The 23,579-nt window shown below is 42.8% G+C and overlaps 1 protein-coding gene across 3 annotated transcripts in view; it reads left to right on the forward strand.

The window, feature by feature from the left end:
• Golga4 (golgin A4) overlaps positions 1-23,579 on the forward strand; it is a 72,601-nt gene that overhangs the window by 39,133 nt on the left and 9,889 nt on the right. For all 3 annotated transcript variants that reach the window (XM_042667330.1, XM_042667332.1, XM_042667333.1), the window contains 10 exons: positions 1,872-2,003; positions 5,083-5,238; positions 6,089-10,290; positions 11,456-11,577; positions 12,093-12,223; positions 15,057-15,173; positions 16,503-16,523; positions 17,224-17,292; positions 18,213-18,288; positions 20,909-21,012. In XM_042667330.1, coding sequence (XP_042523264.1) covers positions 1,872-2,003; positions 5,083-5,238; positions 6,089-10,290; positions 11,456-11,577; positions 12,093-12,223; positions 15,057-15,173; positions 16,503-16,523; positions 17,224-17,292; positions 18,213-18,288; positions 20,909-21,012 — 5,130 coding nt within the window. The remainder of the gene's footprint in view (positions 1-1,871; positions 2,004-5,082; positions 5,239-6,088; positions 10,291-11,455; positions 11,578-12,092; positions 12,224-15,056; positions 15,174-16,502; positions 16,524-17,223; positions 17,293-18,212; positions 18,289-20,908; positions 21,013-23,579) is intronic.

The following is a 23,579-nucleotide window of genomic DNA, read 5'->3' on the forward strand; positions in this document are numbered from 1 at the left end:
ATTCAAGGCCGAGGCCCCATTCCTTAGCCTTTTCATTCTATCACTCGAGCCACAACTCTGCTTGTGGCTTTTTGCAGGTTACTTGTAGTTAAGAGTCTCATGGACTTTTCCTGCCTGGGCTGACTTCAAAGCTTGATCCTCAGATCTCAGCCTACTGGGCAGCCAGGCTTACAGGTGTGAGCCACCAGCACACAGCTGAATCTGAATTTTCCCCCCAGTTGTGGGGCTTGAACTCAGGGCCTGAGTGCTGTCACTGGCTCAACGCTGGTATTCTACTCCTTCAAGCCTCAGTTCCACTTCTGGTTTTTAGGTAGTTAATTGGAGAGTCTCTTTCCGGCCTGGGCTGGCTTTAAACTGAGATCCTCAGGGATCAGTCTCCTAGGTAGCTCGGGTTACAGGTGTGAGCCACTAGCACCTGGCTGAGTCTGATATTTTTTAAATCTGCTCTTTTTTTACACTGTAATCTTTCACTATAAGAAAGTTAATTTGTGCTTTAGACCTTGATCATTTCATTATGTTCGGGAAATAGCTTTAAAAAGTGCTATGATAGAGAAGTGAATTTACTCCAGAGGTTACTCTCTGGAGTACATTAAGCTTGGACTGTTCTCCAGGACACCATGTGGCTTACCCGGCTCCCTGATTTGTCAGGCTCCTTGAAGGGAGGCTGCCAAGCTGGTGCTTCTGCAAAATATCTTCTACAGAACTTGGTCAAGAAGGCACTTACCTAGTGTGTGTGTGCATTTGCCTGTGTGTGCGAAGTAGCCAGGCACTGGTGGCTCATGCCTGTAATCCTAGCTGCTCAGGCTGATGTTTGAAGATGATTCTTTCAAAGCCAGCCTGGGGAAGGAAACTCTGTGACAGACTCCTGTCTCCATTGAACTAGCAAAAGCCACAAGTGAGGCTGTGTGGCTGAGATGAGGTGATAGAGTGCTAACCTTGAGGAAAAATGCGAATGAACATTGCCCCAGGCCTGAGTTCAAGCCACAGCACTGGCACAAAAGAAGTGAACTGTTCTGGTTTTTGCTGCCTCTTTTCTCTGGCCTGTTTTGCTTTTGTTTCTGTTGTGCCCATACAGAAAAGTTCTTTTTGTGGCAGCTAAGCCTTTTCTTTAAGTGCCACCTGGATTCGTTTTCCATTGACGAATATATAAACGGAGAGGTAGCTGGCAAGGCCTGGCGTCAGGTTCAAGGCCTTGGGTTCAATCTCTCACACAACAAAAAACAAAACCACACACAAGCTCAGCTCTGAGTTCATGGCTCTGAGGTTTTGTTTTGGGGTTCTTTAGTATTTTGTGTTGTGTTTTGTTTTTAAACTGGGGTGGCCTCAAGCTCACAACAGAGACCACTCTATCCTCGAACTCACAGCCTTCCTGCCTGACCTCCGTAGTGCTGGGGTTACAGGAGTCACCCACACCTGACTGATTTTCTTGATTTTTATGTGTTTTTTCCCTCTGACACTCTCATGTTTACATTTGCTCATGGTTACATCTTTGATCCAACTGAAATTTATTTGATATGAAGTGTGAAGTAGGAGGGATTGAACTAAAACATTTTCTAGGTAAATAGTAAGTACTCTCAGATATCATCTACTGTTTGGTCCCCTGCCCAGCAGCTGCGATTTTTTTGTTGTTGTTGTTTAAATCCTTAAATAGTTGTACACATGGGGTTTTAGTTGAGCATGTCAGTTTGTAAGTACAAGGTGTCACAATCGATATCTCCTCTCTTATCCCTTCTTGATCCATCTAGGGGATCTGTTCCGATTTTTACTTCTGAAGTCACTACCTTGGTTAACCCATAACAAAGTATTACTTTGTGGAGGAGTTACGTATTTAATTCTGCAGCTTTTCACTTCATCCATTTCCTGATTTTCAGAAATCCTCAGAAGAACAAATTGCTCAACTCCAGAAGCTACATGCAAAGGAACTAGCTGAGAAAGAACAGGAATTGACTGGGAAATTTCAGACCCGTGAAAGAGAATTACAGGAACAAATGAAAATAGCCCTTGTAGGTAACCTGTTTTCTTTGGTGGTATATGAATCTCACATTGTTAATCAATTGCCTTGCAGCAGGTGTAGGAAGATCACAAAAGACTGTTAGAGCTTAATTTAGTCTTGTGTGATTGTCCAAGCTCTCATTTGTCAGAATTGTTTTCATCTATTCTTCCTGCCCTAACAGCAGGAAGGAAAGGAGATGATAGGTTACTTGAAGGGGTGCCTGCACACTTCCGCAAAAGGCCTAAAAACTACACAGTGTAATACTCGGAGTCCATGGGCCCTGAGTTTTGTCTGAAATATATTTGATTGTCTCTGGGTTTCTTGAAGGTGTTTTGTGTGTGTGTCCTGATGTGGGGCTTAACTCAGGGCCTGGGTGTCATCCTTGAGCTTTTTGTTGCTTAAGCCTAGCATTCTGCCACGTTTTTGTTGCTTTAGCCTAGCATTCTGCCGGTTTTTTGAGTGGTTAATTGGAGATAAGACTTCCCTGCCCGGACTGACTTCAACCTGATCCTCAGATCAAGGACTTTCCTTCCCCACTATCCAGCTGTGATCCTCAGATCTCAGCCACTTGAGTCGCTAGGATGACAGACATGAGCCACCAAGCTATCTGAAATGCATTGTAAAGCAGTAAATTCTTTGAAAATAAATTTAATTGGACTCCGTTGGTTCACACCTGTCTGTAACTGTAGCCTGTCAAGAAGATGAGGTCTAAGAATTGTGGTTCAAAGCCAATCTGTGTAGGAAAGACTTTGTTTCCAATTAGCCACCAAAAAGCCAGAAGTGGAGCTGTGGCTCAAGTGGTAAAGTGCTAGCCTTGAGCAGAAAAAGCTAAGGGACAGCACCCAGAGATTCAGCCCTAGTACCAGCACAAATGCATGCATGCCCACACACACGCACACAAACATGCACACACACATGTGTGCAGACACATCCTCAACAGACTGATACTCAGCTCATGGATCCCAGCGTTTTATCTAAAGTTCATTTTAAAGAGATAAATACTCTCCATTCATATGATGCTTAAAAAATAAATTTAAGGGCCAGGAAGGTGGCTTAGTGGTGAGTGCTTGCCTAGCATGCATGAAGCTCTGGGTTTGATTCCTTAGTCCTACATAAACAAAAAAAGGAAAAGATGTACATAATTAAATTTAAAATGACTGAGCTAACAAAAGCAGCAATTCAGTTGTGCAGACAAACTGTCATAGTGTGATTCAATCATTAAAAAAAAATTTCTATAAAATGCAAGTGCCTTTTTGTCTGAGTTACTATTAAAATATGAACTATCAAAAGTTAAATTTGTTTTTATATGAAGTTATTCATAAAATGCATGAAGTTAATATATTATTTTAAATGCATTTAGTGCAAAAGGGTGAGAGATATTTCATTTCTAACCCCCTGCCTTTCGTGAATGATTTTCTTTACTGTTAGTCAAATCTGAGTCTCCAAGAATCCCTCAGAATTTCTGCACTAGTGGTTCTTGCCCTGTAGTAGCAAGACTCCTTCCCGCTTGGCTCAGGAAGGCAGTGTGATTGGCTGAAGTTAGGTAATTAGTATATGGCTGTGAAATTTACTCATCACTGGATATATATGTCCTCTTGCGTGGTCTAGAAAGAAATCCCCACAGTTTACAATGGTGTTTAAAGTATATCAGGACAGCATAAAATAAAAATAGGGTAAATGGAAATTAAAGACAAAAAGAGACATAAGTATAGCTAAAAATAATGCTAAAAAGGGCCTTTTCATAAAGCCTTGCTATGGATTTTCATGCTGGAATAATTGGATTTTAGGGCAGAAGGCCTTGAATGTTGCCTTATCATTACTGTCTTTCAGTAAGACTGTATTCAGGTATAGGACTATGTTCAGATATAGTCCCTATAGAATAAGGAGCCAAGCTCCTCTCTCTCTCTCTCTCTCTCTCTTTCTCTCTCTTTCTCTCTCTCTCTCCTTTTCTCTCTCTCTCTCTTTCTCTCTCTCTCTCTCTCACACACACACACACACACACATTTTCCCACCTTTGAGCAAACTCTAAAGCTTTCCTCTTTTTATTTTTATGACCATATAGAAATTAATTTTAACTTTATTATCTCCACCCTGTATGGTGGCTGGAGCCTGTAATCCTAGCTACTTGGGAGCAAAGATAAGGGGATGGTAACTGAAGGCCAGCCAGAGCATGCCGTTGGCTAGGTTCAGTGCCACGCACCGTCTGCCCTGGCTACGGGGGAAGCACAGTGGCTGGGTGCGGTCATCCTCAGCTTATGGAGAGGCACAAGTCAGAGAATCACAACTCAGGCCAGGCTAGGACCCTACCTTGAAAATAACTCTGAGGATGGAGGTTCAAAGCCAGCCCAGGCACGGAAGTCCATGAGACTCTTATCCCTCCCCCCACCCCCCCAGCCCGCACAAAGGCCAGAAGAGGAATATGGTTCAAGTAGGTGAGGACCAGCCTTGAGCAAACAGTAAAAGGGCAGTGCATGGGCCCTGAGTTCAAGTCCTAGTGCCAGCAAATAAGTCAATTAATAAGTAACCAAGGCATAACATGTTTGGAAGTGTGGCTTATGTGTTACACACCTGTCTTGTTTGCACAAAGTCCAGCGTTCCATCCTACTCCCACCAAAAAATAAAATACTACTTACATTAAACAAACTAGTATGTCGAAACAAAACATTTTGAAGTCAACATTACAAAAAGTTGATGTTTTCTTCAGTCAACTTGTAATACAGAATCATTTCTTCAGAGCATTGTGCATCACCAGAGTATAATGACATTGACATTCACTGTGACAACTTAATGTTAAAAGTGCCCCTTTAGCTTCCCTAGCCAAAACCAGTTCTACACTTTCATCATTTTTCTGGTTCCTTGGAGGTGAGCGTCTCAGGGACATTCCTCCCCAGCTGGCCTTGAACCGTGATCCTCAGAGGTCAGCCCTCCATACCTAGGACAACAGACGGGAGCCCCCACACCCAGCTAACACAGCACCTCTTTTAGCACTGCATGTAGATCAAATGAAAAGCATGATTCTTGTAGAAGTATTTTGGGAACACTGGAGATTGGCATGGGTTTAAGATGTTATTCTGTTGTTTTCGGCACAGGAAAGAAGTCAGTCAGAATATTTGAAGATCACTCAAGAAAAAGAATGCCAAGAAGCTTTGGCCCTGGAAGAGTTAGAGTTGCAGAAACAAGCAGTCCTCACAGAAAGTGAAAATAAACTAAAGGACCTACAGCAGGAAGTACAGACTTACAAAACTGTAAGTTTGACAAGCACGTCCCATAGCGGTGAACTTGTGCATGAAAATCAGTTCTCTATCCATATAGAGATTTTTGTGTGTTTACCGTCACATTTTCTTTATTTTTTGCCTTCAGAGTCAAGATGACTATTTTATGAAATATTAGTAATCTTTGGAAAATTTATGTTTTAAGTACATACTTTTTGTTGTTGTTGTTGGGTTTGGGCCTGGGCGCTGTCCCTCTGCTCTTCAGCTCAAGATGAGTGCTCTACCACTTGAGCCACAGCACCACTTCCAGTTTTCTGAGTGGTTCGTTGGAGATAAGAGTCTCACGGACTTTCTTGCCTGGGCTGGCTTTGAACCATGATCCTCAGATCTCAGCCTCCTGAGTAGGTAGGATGACGGGTGAGCCACCAGCACCCAGCTAGTACCTACTTTTTAAAAAGAGAAATCTTATCATTTTGAGGTAGAAAAATGTATTTTTTTCAAAATTACTTTATAAAAGCTATAAAATATTATTGTATGCCTTAAGGTAAAAGCAGGAGGTGAAGATCCATTTTCCTAAAAGTTAGTACAATTTCTGTTGTAATTGGAAATGAGGTAGTAGGAGGTGGCTACCCAAATAAACTGAAAGAATTTAGAATTTCAACTTGTATTAAAAATGCTGTGTTCATAAAAATGATTGTTAGTAATTGAGCATAAACATCCTGCTTGTCCTTATCTTTGGTATGCTACGTAAAGTTACCTATATTTTCATTTTGAAATACTTCATTTTGAAAATGAAATATTTTCATTTTGAAAATACTTAGTCTGTATATCATTTTTAACAAAGTATGTTCTTTAATAAAATTATATCCATTTTCATTCACAGAGAATTCTTGAATTGGAAAGTTCCTTGGATAAAAGCCTACAGGAAAGCAAGAGTCAGTCCGAGTACTTAACTGTTCATTTGGAAGCTGAAAGAAATAAGTACAATAAAGAAATTACAGTCATGGTTGAAAAACACAAGACAGAACTGGAAAGCCTAAAACATCAGCAAGAGAACTTGTGGACAGAAAGATTCCACATTTTAAAGCAACAGCATCAGACTGAAATGGAAACACTTAGAGAAAAGTGTGAAGAAGAAAAAGAAACATTACTGAAAGACAAAGAAGTTCTTTTCCAGGAGCACATCGAAGACATGAATAAAAAAACATTAGAAAAGCTTGATGTGAAACAAACAGAACTGGAATCACTGTCCTCTGAACTCACAGAGGTCTTAAAAACCCGTCAAAGCCTGGAAGAGGAACTTTCTGTGCTCAGAGATCAGGCAGAGCAAACAAAACAAGAATTGGAGGCACAGCTGGAGGCAGAGAAGAAATGCCATGAACAACTCATGGACAGTGTCATGCAGGAACACGCAGTGTCTCTCCAGAGGACAGAGATCACATTGCAAGACCAGATCAGTGAGCTGGAGCTCCTTGTGAAGGAAAAGGACAGGAAGCTGAGCGAGCATCAGGTGCGTATGGAGAATTTAGAGGCAGAGATTCAAAGGTCTGAAGGGGAGCGTCAGGAGGCCACTGCCAAGCTGGAGCTTCTTCAGTCACACCAGGAGCAGTCAAAAGCAGATGCGGAGCAGTGGGCTCAGCTGCAACAGAAATTACTAGATCTGGAAACAGAAAGAAATCTTCTTACACAACGGGTGGTTGACGCTGAAACACAGAAGAGTAATGTTTGTGTGGAGTTGGACACTCAGAAAAGTCAGGTGCAGACATTAAGGCAGCAGCTGGAAAGCCAGAGTACTGAAACAGAGCAGAAAGTACAGTCTTTAACCCAGTTCTACGAGTCTCAACTTAAAGACAGTAACATGGACCACGAACAAACAAAGCAAATGCTGGTGGAGAAAGAAAATACCATTTTACAATTGAGAGAAGAACAGAGCAAAGAAATGGACATGCTCAAGCAGAAATTGTCAGCCAAGGAGGAGCAGATTAGGATTTTGCACGAGGAACATGAAAGCAAATTTAAAAAGCAAGAAGAAAAGATGGAAAAAATGAAGCAGAAAGCTAAGGACATGCAAGAAACCTTAAAGAAGAAAATGTTGGATCAGGAAGCCAAACTTAAAAAAGAGCTAGAAAATACCACTCTGGAGCTCAGTCAGAGAGAAAAAGAGTTCAATGCCAAAATGTTGGAAATGGTTCAGGCTAACTCAGCAGGACTCAGTGATGTGGTCTCAAGACTAGAAATAAATCAAAAGGAGCAAGTAGAGAATCTTACAAAGGTCCATCAGCAAGAACTTGGTGATGTCATATCAAGTTGGGAAAAGAAACTGAGCCAGCAAATGGAAGAAATCCAAGAGAAACATGGAGTCCAATTAGTGGAGAAGGAGCAGGAAGTCACCGAACTGAAGAGAAGGATCCTTTTAGTTGAGCGCCAGAAAGAAGAGATGGAAAAGGAAATGACCCAGCTGAAGGAAGAACATATGAAGCAGGACGCCAGATTAAGCGAATTCCAGGACCAGTTAAAGCAGAAGTCCGTGTACCTGACGAGTCTCTCACAGAGCGAGTCACAGTTGAAAGCGCAGCTTGAAAACGTGCAGGCCGACTTGAATCATTCTCTGAAGGAAACAGCAGTTCTTCAAGGGCAGATCGTTGAACTGAAACAGCTGGGAGAAAAAGAGCAACTTAAGCTCTCTGAGTTGTCCAACAAATTGCAAGTCACACAGGAAGAATTCCAGGGTTTGCAGTCTTCACATGAGACCTGTCAGGAACGCCTAGAGGCCAAAAGCTTGGAACTCAAAGCATGGCCAGCACAGCTCACATCTCAGCTGGACAGTTACTGTAAAAAAATGGAAGCCATATTTGAAGCAAAGACAAGTGAGCTCCTCCACATCAGCAGTAGTAAAACGAATGCCATTCTCACTCGGATTTCTCTTTGCCAACACCACACAACTAAGGTGAAAGAGGCACTGCTCAGGAAAATCTGCAGGATTTCTGAACTAGAAGCACACCTGACACAGCTCACAGAGGAGCGAAATACACTAACTAGATCTCTCCAGCAAGCCACACGTCAGTTAGAAGAAAAAGAAAATCAGATTAAGAGCATCAAGGCCGACGTGGAAAATCTTGTCACGGAAAAGGAAGCTCTCCAGAAAGAAGGAGGCAATCAGCTACAGGCTGCCTCGGAAAAGGAGTCTTGTATCACACAGCTGAAGAAAGAGTTATCAGAAAACATCAATGCCGTCACCCTGATGAAAGAGGAGCTTACCGAGAAGAAATCAGAGGTCAGCAGTCTGAGTAAACAACTAGCTGATCTGAACGCCCAGCTCCAGAACAGCATCAGCCTAAGTGAAAAAGAGACAGCCATCTCCTCACTAAGTAAACAGCACAGCGAGCAGCAGCGTGAGTGGCAGGACCAGGTGCAAGCTTTGTCTTTGAAAGTGGATGCTCTGAGTAAAGAAAAACTTGCCGCCCTTGAGCAGGTGCACCACTGGTCCAACAAGTTCTCCGAATGGAAGAAAAAGGCTCAGTCAAAATGCACACAGTATCAGAACACGATCAAGGAATTGCAGTTACAGCTTGAGTCAAAAAGCAGAGAAGCTAGTGAGAAGGAGGAGCAGGCCAATTTACTGAAGGAGGACTTTGATCAGCAGAATAAAAGATTTGACTGTTTACAGGTTGAGTTGGAAGATAAGAACAAGTTTGAGAAAAGGGTGTATACATTGGAGGCAGAGTTGAAGACCCAAACAGCAAGGATTGCTGAACTAGAGGGCCATGTTGCTCAGAAAGAAGTTGAAGTTGAGTCTTTGAATGAACTTCTTAAAACTTGCAATCAACAAAGGGATAGGGAGCAGGAAGAATTGGTTCAGAAACTTCAACACTTTCGAGAGTTGGGAGAAGAAAAGGACGGCAGAGTTAAAGAAGTTGAGGAAAAGGCCTTAAGACTTGAAAAGCAAGTGTCTTCCATGGAAGCCAAACTGGAAATGAAGAGGGAAGAACTAGAACACGTGACAAAAAATGCCCAAAGCAAAGATGAAGAGTTAAGGGCGTTAGAAAATAGATTTGAACTAGAAAATGCTGCCAAATTAGCAGAGCTGAAGAGAAAAGCTGAACAAAAAATTGCTGCCATCAAGAAACAGTTGTTGTCTCAGATGGAAGACAAGGAACAGCAGTATAAAAGAGACACAGAAAGCCGTCTGAGTGAGCTCAAACTAAAACTGCAAGAGCGAGAAAAGGAAGTTCAAATCTTGGAAGAACAGCTGAAGAAGTCATTGGGAAATTCTCCACAGTCAGACACACCAACTGTGTGCAAATCGGTAGAAAATATGCCCGCGCATTCTGGGAAGGAAGAGGCTGCGTCCCAGGGCTGTATGCAGAAGGCATGCAGAGAAAAAATCAGAGCTCTGCAAAGCAGTTTAGTTGAAAAGGACAAACTGTTGCAAGGGAAAGAGGAAATCATATCTTCACATTCAGAAATGCAGAGCAAATACCAGGAACTCTTAGTAAAATTAGAATGTGCTGAAGCGAAGCAGTGTGAGGATCAGGTTGTAATCAATTGTCTTCAAAAAGAACTAGAAGGAAAAAGGAAATTTCCCTTGATAGCGCCACAGGACATAGTAGGAGAGGGAGGAGAAAATGGCCCCGGGCCAGAGCAAAACTGGGAAAATACAGTTGATGTTGTCCAGAAGACTTTCCAGAAGAAAGACCTGGCCTGTCAGACCCTGGATCTGGACACCTGCTTAGTAAGAGAGAGGGAAGTACATCAAAGCAAAATAGATGAGTTGACCTTAAAGTACAAAACACTGCAGGCTCTATACCAACAGATGGGTGGGGACAGCCAACCCATGGAGGTCTGGGGAGACGAGGCTGAAGAAAAGTCAAGATCAGGTATGTTCCAACCCAGATCGCTCAGTAACACCGCATCTTCGCACAGTGACCTAGAGTTGAAGTTAGCAGGGGCAGAGAAGGAAAAGCAGAAGCTGAGCAAGGAGATCGTGAAATTGCAGAAGGACCTCCGGATGCTGCGGAAGGAACATCAGCAGGAACTGGACATACTGAAGAAAGAATGTGAACAAGAAATGGATGAGAAAATCAAGTAGGTTCCTTGTACGCCTGATCAAGTTAGCATAATTCATTTGGGTATTTTCACCTACCGAAAGTACTAAACATGGATCCAAGTTAAATACAGAAGAGAGAAAACAGTTCAGGATTGTTCCCTGGCTATTTAGGGGGAAGAGACTTGCACGCAAGATCACAGTTAACTAAGTCCATGTCCAAGTACTTTCTGTTGCTTATGACTTTTAGTAGTAGCATGATTATTATATAACATAGATGTGTGTGATCAGGGAGCTGGGAATGTGGCTTAGTGGCAGTGTGCTTGTTTAGCACACATGAAGCCCTGGGTTTGATTCCCCAGTACCACATACACAGAAAAAACCCGAAGTGGCACTATGACTCAAGTGGTAGAGTGCTAGCCCTGAGCAAAAGAAACTCAGGGGACTGGGAAGGTGGCTCAGTAGTAGAGTGCTTGCCTTGCATGCATGAGGCCCTGGGTTCGATTCCTCAGCACCACATATCCAGAAAAGGCTGGAAGTGGCACTGTGGCTCAAGTGGTATAGTGCTAGCCTTGAGCTGAAGAGCTGAGGGACAGCGCCCAGGCAGAGAGTTCAGGCCCCACGACTGGCAAAAAAGAAAAAAAAAAAGCTCAGGGACAGCACCCAGGTCCTGAGTTCAAGTCCCAGGACTGGTCAAAAAAAAAGAAGTGCACTATCGAAATTTAAACTGTGGAAGAAAAATTCTCTAATCCCCAGGACCGATCTCTCTGGAGATTATTGTAGTTTTAGGGTATCCTTCCAAAAGTTTTCCTTCCTAGAAGAGGACACACACACACACATAAACTTCAAAACTATTTTCAGTCCAGCATTCATGCTATAATCCTCCCTACTTGGAGACTGAGATCTAAGGAGTACTTTTCAAAGCCAGCCCAAGCAGAACAGTCCAGGAGACTTTTACCTCCAGTTAACCACCAAAAAACTAGAAGTAGAGGTGTGCCCAAAGTGGTAGAGTGCCAGCCTTGAGTGAAAAAGCTAAGGGACAGCGCCTAGGCCCTGAGTTTCAGCCCAGTCAATATCAGCATTTAATACCAGTGATGACATTCTGCGTGGCAGCGGTGAACTTTTTATGTGTGTGTGTACGTATATGTATGTGTGTGTATGTATATATATATGTATATAGTATGTCTATACATCTTTCTTACTCAGACAGGAACAGGAAGACCTTGAGTTGAAGCACAATTCCACATTGAAACAGCTGATGAGGGAGTTTAACACCCAGCTGGCCCAGAAGGAACAAGAACTAGAACAGTCCATCAAAGAAACTATCAGTAAGTACAAAAAGGAGTCAGTCACACTCAGCAGAGACAACCTTGAGCTTATTCCTATTTGTGGTGTCCTAAGTCACTAAACTAGGAGAAAGTAAGTTCTCCACTAAATTCTCTAGAACATTCTCTCAACTACCCTGCCAGTGAATTGTCTTAAGGAAGAGGAGGAAGTGGCGCCGTAGCTCAAGTGGTAGAGCACTCACCTTGATCTGAAGAGCTGAGGGACAGCGCTCAGGCCCCACGACCGACAAAAAAGGAAGGGGAGCTAACAGGTGAACCCTGAAGTGTTAGCTAGTGATTACTTGTCACCATACTTATGTTTGCTGTGAGGGTATTTTCGGGCACCTGCTTGTTTTGAGGCTCAGCATCTCATTGATTAAGCATCCTCAAGTGCATATACAAAATTGAGTTTTGCCAGATTCAGTGTGGAATGAAGATTCTTACATCCATTAATTGGGGTTCACGTATTCACCCTTGACTCATACACTTTCCTCTCTGTTTCTGTTTTTATTTATCAGATAAAGCCCAGGAGGTTGAAGCTGAACTTCTGGAAAGCCATCAAGAAGAGACAAATCAATTGTACAAAAAAATTGCAGAAAAAGATGATGATCTAAAAAGAACAGCGAAAAAATATGAAGAGATCCTTGATGTACCTTACTTTATTTCTCTTTTGCAATGTTGCCATAGTAGATTTCATGGTAGTGGTAAAGATTTCCTATTCCTAATGTCTAACCTGGTTTGTTTGGCTTTGTGTTGTTTGTGTACAATGTCACTCTGATGCCATAGTGCAATTTACAACGGACATCTAATCGATCTCTGCTGGGATTATAGTTTCCTGTTAAGGTTCTGCCACCCAATCAGTGCCATTCGCTTGCTAAATTTAAAGCAATAGTGAGCTACTGGGGGAAGTGGAGATCATTTTTTCCTCCTTTTTCCACAGACTCAATCAGACTAGACTAGAAGGAACTAGAATAAGAGTTCAGTAAGCCAGGTGCCAGTGGCTCACACTTGTAATCCTGGCTACTCAGGAGGCTGAGATCTGTGGTACTGTGGCTCAAGTGGTAGAGCTCTTTGCCTTGAGCTGAAGAGCTGGGGGACAGCGCCCAGGCCCTGAGTTTCAAGTTACAAATATCAGCACCCAAAGTAAAAAAATATTTTTGAGACTTTGTGTTTAGGAGAAGTCTATGTAATGGAGTAGTGTGTTTAGTTGTGGCCTCTTAGCTGGGATTTTTCCCAGAAAAGGCCAACTCATTCCATCCCTCCTTGATTTAACAATTTTTATTTATCTCAGTAGGAAAAAAAATAAAATGCCTCCGTGAAATGTTTTGTGTTTATGGAAGATTAGTTCAAATATTTACATTACTAATGGCTAAAGATAAGCTAGTGAATACTTCAAATAACAAACCCAAGAATATTATAAGCAATATACATTATTCTGTTAGATTCCTTTTCCACTAAATCCTCCAACCGTTATTTATTTCATTATATGCCAAGAGCCATTTGATGATTAAGAATCCAAATTCATCCAGCCTGAGATAAGAATCATAGTTCAAAGACAGCCTGGGCAAGAAAGTCTGTGAAACTCTTTATCTCTAGTTAACCAACAGAAAGCCAGAAATGGAGGTGTGGCTCAAGTGGTAAAACACCAGCCTTGAGCAGAAAAAAAAACAACTAAGGATGAGATGCTCTTGAGTCCAAGCCCCATTACAGGCAGCAGAAAAGAAAAGAAAGCAAAATCAGACCACGTCTGGTGATATGGTGGCGATGGTTATAATGGCAATGATGCAGATGGTAGAAAGATTGTGGTCCTTTGCTGTCCTTGGGCAAAAAGTACCTTATGTGCCTGAAACATAAACTAAAAAAATTAGCTGGGCGCCAGTGGCTCACACCTGTAATCAGTCCTCACCACCCAGGAGGTTCATGTTCAAAGCCAACCCAGATAGAAAAGTCCTGAGACTTATTTCTAATGAACCACCAGAAAACCGAGGTGGACTGTGTCTCCAAGTGGTAGCGTGCTAGCCTCAGGTGGAAACGCACAGGAACAGCTCCCAAGCCCTATGTTCAAACCCATGACCAACACAAGCAATACAGAAAAACATTCATGAGCTCAGGATATAGTTTATGTCCCATGTGTTCTAACGTCGGTAGTATTAAGGGAAAAAGAACATTCAGAATGAGAATCAGGCCCCAGGTGACCCTGTCAGCAGTAGAATATGATGTGTGGCTTTCAGTGCTTTCTTTGTATAGTCTGTAAGGTTTATTATGCAGAGATTTAAATAATTGTACATTCTCTGTACTGCACCAGAGTGTGTCTATGCTGCTTTTAAAGATACTCTTTTTTTTGAGTGCTTAAAAAATGGTGGAATTTAGTAGTTTAGTTATATCTTCTGTTCAGGGGCTGGTAACGGGACTTGAACTCTGGTCTACTGTGGTGTATGTAGTTTGATCACAATAGTGTTGTAGGCCTTAGGATCAAAATCTGATAACAGTCAGTTGTAGGTGGAACAGAAACTTGGAAATCTTTGATAAGTGAGGGTAGAAGAAATATCCTGGGGATAGTAACCAGCAATGCAAGGAGCTTGGACTTTATTGAGCATAAAGGAAACAGTTTTCAGCCTAGTTATGAGTTCAAAGCAAAAGCCTGTGCATCTCAAGGCTTATTTTTCCCAAAAGGACCGTTTGTACTGTGCTGTTGTTTTGGTTTTGTACCTGTCCTGGGGCTCGAACTCAAAGATTGGTCCCTGTGTTTTTCAGCGCAAGGCTGGCACACTTATCACCTGATCCACAGCTCCACTTCTGGCTTTATTTTTAATTTTGGTAGTTAATTGCCATGGATTTTCCTGCCCAAGCTGGCTTTGAACCAAGATCTGAAGACCTCAGCCTCCTTAGTAGTCAGAATTACAGACATGATCTACAGGTGCCCAGCTCTAGGGTGTTTAGGTGGGTTTTTGTTTTTGTTTAGTCATTTCTGTTGTTTGTTTTTTTCATTTTTGTGCTAGAACTAGGGCTTACAATCAGGAGTGCACACTCTTGGTTAACTTCTTGTGCTCAAGGCTGGTGCTCTACCACTTGAACCACGTCTGCACTTCTGGATTTTTTTTTAATTTTTTTATTTTTTGGGTCCGGTCGTGGGGCCTGAACTCAGGGCCTGGGCACTGTCCCTCAGCTCTTCAGCTCAAGTCTAGCGCTCTACCACTTGAGCCACAGCACTACTTCTGGCTTTTTTCTTTTTGCTTATGTGGTGCTGAGGAATCGAACCCAGGGCCTCAGGCATGCAAGGCAAGTGCTCTACCACTGAGCCACCTTCCCAGCCCCCACTTCTGGATTTTTTTGTTGTTTAATTAGATATAAGAATCTTGTAGATTCTTTTCTCAGGCTGGCTTTAAAACCTCGCTTCCTTAGTAGCTAGATTACTGGCATGAGCCACCCCGTCTGGCTACAGTCTTCTTTTGATGTTAACACACTGTTCTCTTATCCTAAAGGCTCGTGAGGAAGAAATGACTGCAAAAGTAAAGGGCCTGCAGGCTCAACTAGAAGAACTACAGAGGAAATACCAACAGAAGCTACAGCAGGAGGAGGAGGGGCCTGGCAGTGATCAGGTGGGAGGAGTGCGCATGCGTTTCATGTATTTCCTGAAATCATTGTCATTTCTGTGACTCTGCTGGCTCATAAATAGACCTAATGAGACTTTTCTGTTTTCCTTTTTTCTTTTTCTTTTTGTCAGTTGTGGGTCTCAAACTCACAGCTTGGGCGTTGTCCCTGAGCTGCTTTTGCTCAAGGCGAGAGCTCTACCACTTGAGCCACAGCACCACTTCCGGTTTTCTGTTGGTTCATTGGAGATAAGAGTCTCACAGACTTTCCTGCCCGGGCTGGCTTTGAACCTCAGTCCTCAGATCTCAGCCTCCTAAGTAGCTGAGATGACAAGTGTGAGCCACCAGTGCCTGGCTTATGAGACGTTAATCTCCAGAAAACCAGAAATGAAGCTGTGGCTCAAAGTGGTAGAGCACTAGCCTTGGGTGAAAAAGCTCAGGGACAGCACCCAGGCCATGAGTTCAAGCCCCGTGACCGACAACAAAAAAAAAAAGAGAGACCAAGAGAGTGAAATTATAGAAATAGTACATGAATACATTGCTGGTTGGAAAGAGTCAGATGAAGTACACAGAATAATAAAGCCCTTCCTAGGAGGTGATTGTGACTAATGGATTACTATCTATTACTTTATAGATAGAAATCATAATTGGGAGTGTGGTGACGTTCCACTCCTTTTTCAGTGTGTGTGTATGTTTCAATGTAGATATAGATCAGGCTTAAAATAAGTTTCAAAGGCAGTTTTTGGCTTGCTTGCTTTGGTTTGTGTGTGTGCTGGTCCTGGGACTTGAGCTCCTGTCCTGGGTGCTGCCTTGGCTCAAGTATGCTCTCTTCCACATGAGCCACGGTTGCACATCAGAGTTTCTCGGCCTTTCCCACTCAGGCCGCTTTGAACCTCAGCCTCCAAAGTAGCAAGGACAATGGACATGAGACCCTGAAGCCTGCCTTCAGTGAAAGTCGACCTCCCTTAAGTACAAAGCCCTGAGTTCTTACTACCTTTTTTTTTTTTTTTTTTTGTCGGTTGTGGGGCTTGAACTCTGGGTCTGAGCACTGTCCTCAGCTCTTCAGCTCAAGGCTAGCATTCTACCACTTAAGCCACAGCACCACTTCCAGTTTTCTGGTGGTTTATTGGAGATAAGAGTTTCACAGACTTTCCTGCCCAGGCTGGCTTTGAACCGCAATCCTCAGATCTCAGCAGGCTCCTGAGTAGCTAGGATTACAGACATGAGCCACCGGCGCCCGGCAAATTCTTACTTCTTGTCATGTCTTATCCTTCTGTTTTATAGCTTAGGGTTTTGTGTGTGTGTGTGTTACTCATTTGTTTATTTTTCCATTTTTAGGTAACAATTATGGAGTTACAGGTAAGCTTAGTTGTTCATAGAAATTGACTAAAGATATTACATTTTACATCTCTTTTAATAAGTTAAGACATAAGGAGGGTTTTTTTTTCTGCTTTTTTGTTGTTATATGTTAAGACAGATTTTTTTTTTTGGGGGGGGGGGGGTGGAGTCCAGTCATGGAGCCTGAACTCTGGGCCTAGGTGCTGTCCCTCAGCTCTTCAGCTCAAGGCTAGCGTTCTACCACTTAAGCCACAGAGCCGCTTCCGGCTTTTTTTCTTTTTTGCTTATGTGGGCCTCATGCATGCAAGGCAAACGCTCTACCACTGAGCCACCTTCCCAGCCCCAACACAGATTTTTTGTTGTTGTTGTTGTTTGGGGGGGGGGGGGGAGGGTTGGTCATGGGTTTTGAACTCAGGGCCTGGGCGCTGTCCCTGAGCTCTTTTGCACAAGCCCAGTGCTCTATCACTTTGAGCCACAGCTCCACTTCCAGTTTTTGAGCGGTTCATTGGAGATGAGAGTCTCACAAGGACTTTCCTGCCTGGGCTGGCTTTGAACTGCCATCCTCAGATCTCCACCTCCTGGGTAGCTGGGATTATAGGGGTGAGCCACCAGCGACTAGTGATTTTTTTTTTTTCATTTTTAGCAAGGATAAGTTACTAGAATGTGTCTAGTGGTGATGCACAGTTTCATTTCAGCTCTAACTTTTTGTTTTTTTTTCCAGACGCAACTAGCACAGAAGACTACTATGATCAGTGAGTCAGAATTGAAAGAACAAGAATTCAGAGAACAGGTATGGGCTGATGGTTGACTTTTATTTTGAACTAATCTAGTTCATTCTATTATGTAGTTGCATCTCAGCAAATAGAAACAAAAAACAGTAAGCCGGGTGCTGATGACCTGTGCCTAAAGTTCTAGCTACTCATAAGGCTGAAATCTGAAGCCAGTCCAGGCAGGAAAGTTCATGACACTCTTATCTTCAGATGGATGAACAAAAAGCCAGAAGTGGAGACATGAGCCTTAAGCAAAAACAGCCAAACAAGAGCTCAAGGCCCTCAGTGCATGCCCCAGTACTGGCAAAATAGATGAATGAATAAAAAATATGTGGAATAAAGTACTAGTGATTTCATAGCTGTCTTTGACAGTCTTCTGGGTGTTTTGCTATGTAGTCCAGACCTGCCTCACCTCATTGTCCTTGGCCTCCCTGGGCCTCCCAAGTACCAGGATTACAAGTTTATACCACCAGACTTGGCCAAACTTTTGCCCACATACAAGGAATATTAGGTCCCAAGTGCAGTCACTTTATATTCATTATCACATATGTTTAAACAAAAAAATTTGTATCCTGCTGTTTCTAATGTTTAACTGTTTGTTGTTGGGGATGGTAGTCACGGGCCTTGATCTCAGGGACTGGACACTCCCTGAGCTCTTTCCCTCAAATCAAGGCGAGCGCTCTACCACTTGAGCCACAGCACCACTTCCAGTTTTCTGGTGGTTCATTGGAGATCAGAGTCTCATGGATTTTCCTGCTCAGGCTGGCTTTGAACCACAATCCTCAGATCTCAGCCTCCTTAGTAGCTAGGATGACAGGCGTGAGCCACTGGCATGTGGCCTGTTGAACATTTCAGATAACAATTTGTATTTCTTTTTTTTTTTTCTGCTGGTATTGGTATATAAATTGTATAATGTGGTTTCAATATTTATTGTTTTTAGATTCACAATTTAGAAGACCGTCTGAAAAAGTATGAAAAGAATGTATATGCAACAACTATGGGGACACCGTACAAAGGTAATCTTTCAAGTCAGATTGTCTGTGGTCGTGTGTGTGTGCACACATGCATGTGCACATGTGCGTTCACACTCGCCAATACCAGGCCTAAACTCAGCTGGGCGCTGCCCCTGAGCTATTTTGTTCAAGGCTAATACTCTACCATTTGAACCACAGCTCCCCTTCCAGCTTTTTGATGCTTAATTGGAGATCAGAGTTCCACAGACTTTCCTGCCAGGCTGGCTTTGAGTCATGATCCTCAGATCTCAGCCTCCTGAGCAGCTAGGATGACAGCCGTGAGCCTCCAACTCCTAGCTTTGTCTGATTTCTTAATGGTGGACTTTCAGATGAGTTCTACTTTTGTCTTGGCTAATATATACTCTTTTTATTTTTTTGTACTTATTATTTGACAAATAAAAATGATGTGTATTTATTGTTTGCCACACATTGATTTGAAATATGTATTCACTGTGGAATGGCTAGATTGAATGCGTTATCTCACATACTTAAGGTTTTTGTTTTTTTCTGCTGGTCCTGGGGCTATATATAACTGGGTCTAGATGCTGTCCCTGAGCCTCTGTGCTTCTCTGCGCAAGGCCAGCACTCTACCACTTGAGCCACAGCTCCACTTTCAGCTGTTCTTTTGAAGTTCAGTGGAGATAAGAGTCTCACACACTTTCCCTGCCCAGGCTGACTTTGAACTGCAATCTTCTTGTGTAGGTAGGGTTGCAGGTGTGAGCCACCAGCACCTTGCTACTTAAAGTTTTTATTGCTAGAACTTTTAAAATCTATTCTCAGTGATTTTCATGATACAGATAAGCGGGAACCCATTCGAGGTGGAATAGAGGGGCAGTATAAGGTAGCAGAGAGAAGGGACAGATGGATGGGAAGAGGAAAGGTGAGTGAATGCAGCCAAACTACTCAAGGTACACATGTCAGAATGGAACTAGGGGACTTGAGGGGATAGGTGAAGGAGAGAGTGGAGAATGGTGGAGGGTGACACTGGACTAGACACACTATACTCAGCAAAGTCACGTTGGAGTACACAGCTTCTTACAGGTAGTTTTCAAAAAGAATGGTATACATAACTCACTGTAGTTACCATGTTGTATAGTGGATCTTTTGAACTTCCCCCTCTGTTTTGTATTCTCTGCCCCAGGCCCCAGGTTCTGGTAACCACACTTCTGTGAGTTCAGGGCGCTGTTCCTGGGCCTCTTTGGGCTCAAGTCTCGCTCTCTACCACTTCAGTAGATTATTGGAGATGACAGTCTCACGGACTTTCCTGCCCAGGCTGGCTTTGAACCGTGATCCTCAGATCTCAGCTTCCTGAGAAGCTGGGGTGACAGGTGTGAGCCACTGACTCCTTGGCTTTCAATGAGCCTTCTTGCAGTGCCAAGTCACAATATTTTGCAGTCACTCTAACATTAATAATTTATGGACTTCATCCTATGTCAGTTAATTCTGTGTTTCAAAACTTTTTGAATATTTAAGTTCAGAACGTCTCAGTTGGAATATTTAGACAAACTAGGACACTGTACCGAGGCACTAAATCCCTAATAAAATAAAAAGATGGTTTGAGTCATTGCAAAATATCTGATGCCAGTCATGTAATATTTGCAAATACCAATGTGAAGGAATATTTGTGCTGCTAATCTACTTTTTTTTTTTTTTTTTTTTGTCGGTCATGGGGCTTGAACTTTGGGCCTGAATGCTGTCCCTCAGCTCTTCAGCTCAAGGTTAGCGCTCTACCACTTGAGCTACAGCACCACTTGCGGTTTTCTGGTAGTTTATTGAAGATAAGAGTTTCACGGACTTTCCTGCCTGGGCTGGCTTTGAACCACGATCCTCAGGTATCAGCCTCCTGAGTAGCTAGGATTACAGGCATGAGCCACCGGCGCCCAGCTAACTCATCTACTTTTTAATAAATGTGTCAGAGCTTGGGCTGGGAAGGTGGCTCAGTGGTAGAGTGCTTGCCTTGCATGCCTGAGGCCCTGGGTTCGATTCCTCAGCACCACATAAGCAAAACAAAGAAAAAAGCCGGAAGTGGCGCTGTGGCTCAAGTGGTAGAGTGCTAGCCTTGAGCTGAAGAGCTGAGGAACAGCGCCCAGGCCCAGAGTTCAAGCCCCATGACCGGACCCAAAAAAAAAAAAAAAAATGTGTCGGAGCTGGACGCCGGTGGCTCACACCTATCATCCCAGATATTCAGAAGGCTGAGGTTTGAGGATCGCGGTTCAAAGCCAGCCAGGGAAGACAAATCTGAGAGATTTTTCTTTCCAATGAGCTAATAACAAAAGCCAAAAGTAGAGAGGCATGGTTCAAGTAGTAGAGCTCTGGCCTTGAGCAAAAAATACACAAAAGTATGACCCTGCATTCAAGCCCCAGTAATGGCCTAAGGAAAAACAAATTCATTGTGTCTGTTATAACCGTTCCTGTTTTCTCTTTGAGGTATGTCTATTATAATAATTCTTTCTCTGTGGATAGGTCACCGGATGGTGTCGCGTGTGTGCAGTGCAGCATGTATAATTACTATAAGATCAGTGCCTCTCTGTCTCATTCACCATTTTTCAGTGTCTCTGTTCTCAATGTAGTAAGAATAATGTGTCTGGTTTTGACTTTACATTTGCTATCTTTTATTTGACAGGTGGAAACTTGTACCACACAGACGTCTCACTCTTGGGAGAACCTACAGAGTTTGAGTATTTGAGAAAAGTGCTCTTTGAGTATATGATGGGTCGTGAAACTAAGGTATAAATTATGTCTGGTGATTTGGTGTGAGCCCGACTTAAAGGGAAATATATTTGACTGTTAATACACATACTGATACCTGTGTTCACTGTTAGCAGGTCACACATGCTAGTAGTAACAAGGAGTTGTATTGTTGCTCTTAATTAACAAAAGCTCATTAGCTGGCAAATCTTGCTTATATTTTTTACATAGGTTTTTAGATGCTATTGAATGCTGCTAAAATACTATAAATATTAAAATTTCATTAAGAATAATTTATGAAGGACATGGCTATTTTTGTTCTTCAGATCTTAAAATTGAGAAAATTGCTGAGGTCCAGTGGCTCACGCCTGTAATCCTAGCTACTCAGGAGACTGAGATCTGAGGATCACAGTTCGAAGCTGGCCTGGGAAAGAAACTCTGTGAGATTCTTATTTCCTATAAACTACTCAGAGAAAAGGCAGAAGTGGCACTGTGGTTCAAGTAGTAGAACCTTGAGCACAAAGAAACTCAGGAACAGACAGCTCGAGCCCTGAGTTCAAGCCCCAGGACCGGCACCAAGAAAAAAAAAAAAAAAGAGTGAATTAATAGACCGGAGACCCAGCCAAACACCAAAAGTTATGGAGCTGTATATTTGAATCCTTAAGATTTATAGAAATTATATTTCATTACATCAAATACTTTTCAATTAAAGCCACGTACTACGTGGCTCAGGTCTGTCAGCTGCTCAGGAGACTGAGATCTGAGGATCACAGTTGAAAGCCAGCCCAGGCATAAAAGTTTGTGAGACTTTTCTTCAGTTAATCAAGAAAAAGTTAGAAGTGGAGATGTGTTGCTCAAGAAGTAGAGCTCTCATGAGTTTAAGCCCAGTACTAACACGCGCGCGCGCGCACACACACACACACACACACACACACACAGCCAGTGTTGACACACGTGGTTTCATGGCCATCTTCAGTTGGTTCCTGCCTGGCAGACCCTGGCTCATCCCACCTGTTTTTTGTGGTTTTTTGGGGGGGTTTTTTGTTTTTGTTTTTTTTATTATCTGCTTCTGCACACAGCAAGCTTTATCTTATAAGGCTTTTAAAGAAAGTTAAGCTGGGCACTAGTGGCTCACACCTGTAATCCTAGCTACTCTGGAGGCTGAAATCTGAGACTCTTGGTTGGATACCAGCCGAGACAGAAAAGTCCTTGAGATTCTTATCATCCAATTAACCACCAAAATGTCCAGAGTAGAGGGGCAGCTTGCCTGGTAGAAGAGAAATGCTTAGGGCTGGGAGGGTGGCTCAGTGGTAGAGTGTTTGCCTTGCATGAATGAGGCCCTAGGTTCAATTCCTTAGCACCACATAAGCAAAAAGAAAAAAGCCGGAAGTGGCACTGTGGCTCAAGTGGTAGAGTGCTAGCCTTGAGCTGAAGAGCTGAGGGACAGCGCCCAGGCCCAGAGTTCAGGCCCCACGACCGGACCACCCCCCAAAAAAAGAAGAGAAATGCTTAGGCACAATGTCCAGTCCTGAGTTCAAGCCCCAGAACTGGCACAAAGAAAAAGTACCTCTATGCTCACATGTTGGTGTAGAAGGGGATTCGGTAAGCCCTGTGAGCTATGCTCCATGTACTGTCAATTATGGGTGTGGGTTGATACTGAAATGTAGTTTGTCCTCCTTTTCAGTAGACACATTATTGAAGGATTGACTCCCTAAGGACAAACGGGCAGGAGAGGCCTCTTGAACTTTACTTCCCAGGGCCTGAAGATACTATAGAGAGAGTAGAAAGACTGGTTACTTTTTCAAGATGGTGGCAAAGAGTCTCTGGGTTTTCCCCCGGGCTTTTTCTGGCAAGCTGTAAGGCTCTTCTAGATAATGAGCTGCAAATTCTGGGTCGGTGGTGAGCTTTAAAGGTGTGTTTACCCTTTAATGTAGTCCAGAAATGTGAACGAACAAAGATGCCTGTGCACAGAAGTGTAGTTGTTCCAGGATAAATGTCAAGTGCACTTTTGGGGGCCTTGAGATTGACATAATACTGAAATTAGAAAAAATGCTCTCTATACTTGAAAAGGTATGAGTTTTAAATTTTTGATATTTCCTTAAAAATAAACTTCTTATATAGTAATACCCAGGTTTGTTACTACCTGTAAATAAAAAGAAAAGACCGAAATTGTTACCACTTAGTATTTTTCCTGACATTTCATGCCACCTATGTACTTGATTTCTGGACTTTAGCAGACAAGATTGTATTCCACCAAGTTAATGCAAACTTAAATGAGGGTTTTGTAAAATTCTTTTTGAATCCCCAAGAAGAACTAAGTTTGTTTATATGTTTGTTTAAGACAAGCTGGGCACTGGTGGCTCACACCTGTCATCCTAGCTACTCAGGAGGCTGAGAGCTAAGGATCATGGTTCGAAGCCAGCCTAGGCAGGAAAGTCCATGAGACTCTTTATCTCCAATTAACCACCAGATAGCAGGAAGTTAACTGTGGCTCAAATGGTACAATGCTATCCTTGAGCAAAAAAAACACAGAAAAATAAGCAGCGTAAGTTTATTTGAAAGTGAAAAATCCATGAAAGAAAGGAGTGAGTGAGATCCGCCATCAC

Source organism: Dipodomys spectabilis, unplaced genomic scaffold (assembly GCF_019054845.1).
Source record: "Dipodomys spectabilis isolate Male_0828 unplaced genomic scaffold, ASM1905484v1 ptg000388l, whole genome shotgun sequence".
NCBI classification, from domain to species: Eukaryota; Metazoa; Chordata; class Mammalia; order Rodentia; family Heteromyidae; genus Dipodomys; species Dipodomys spectabilis.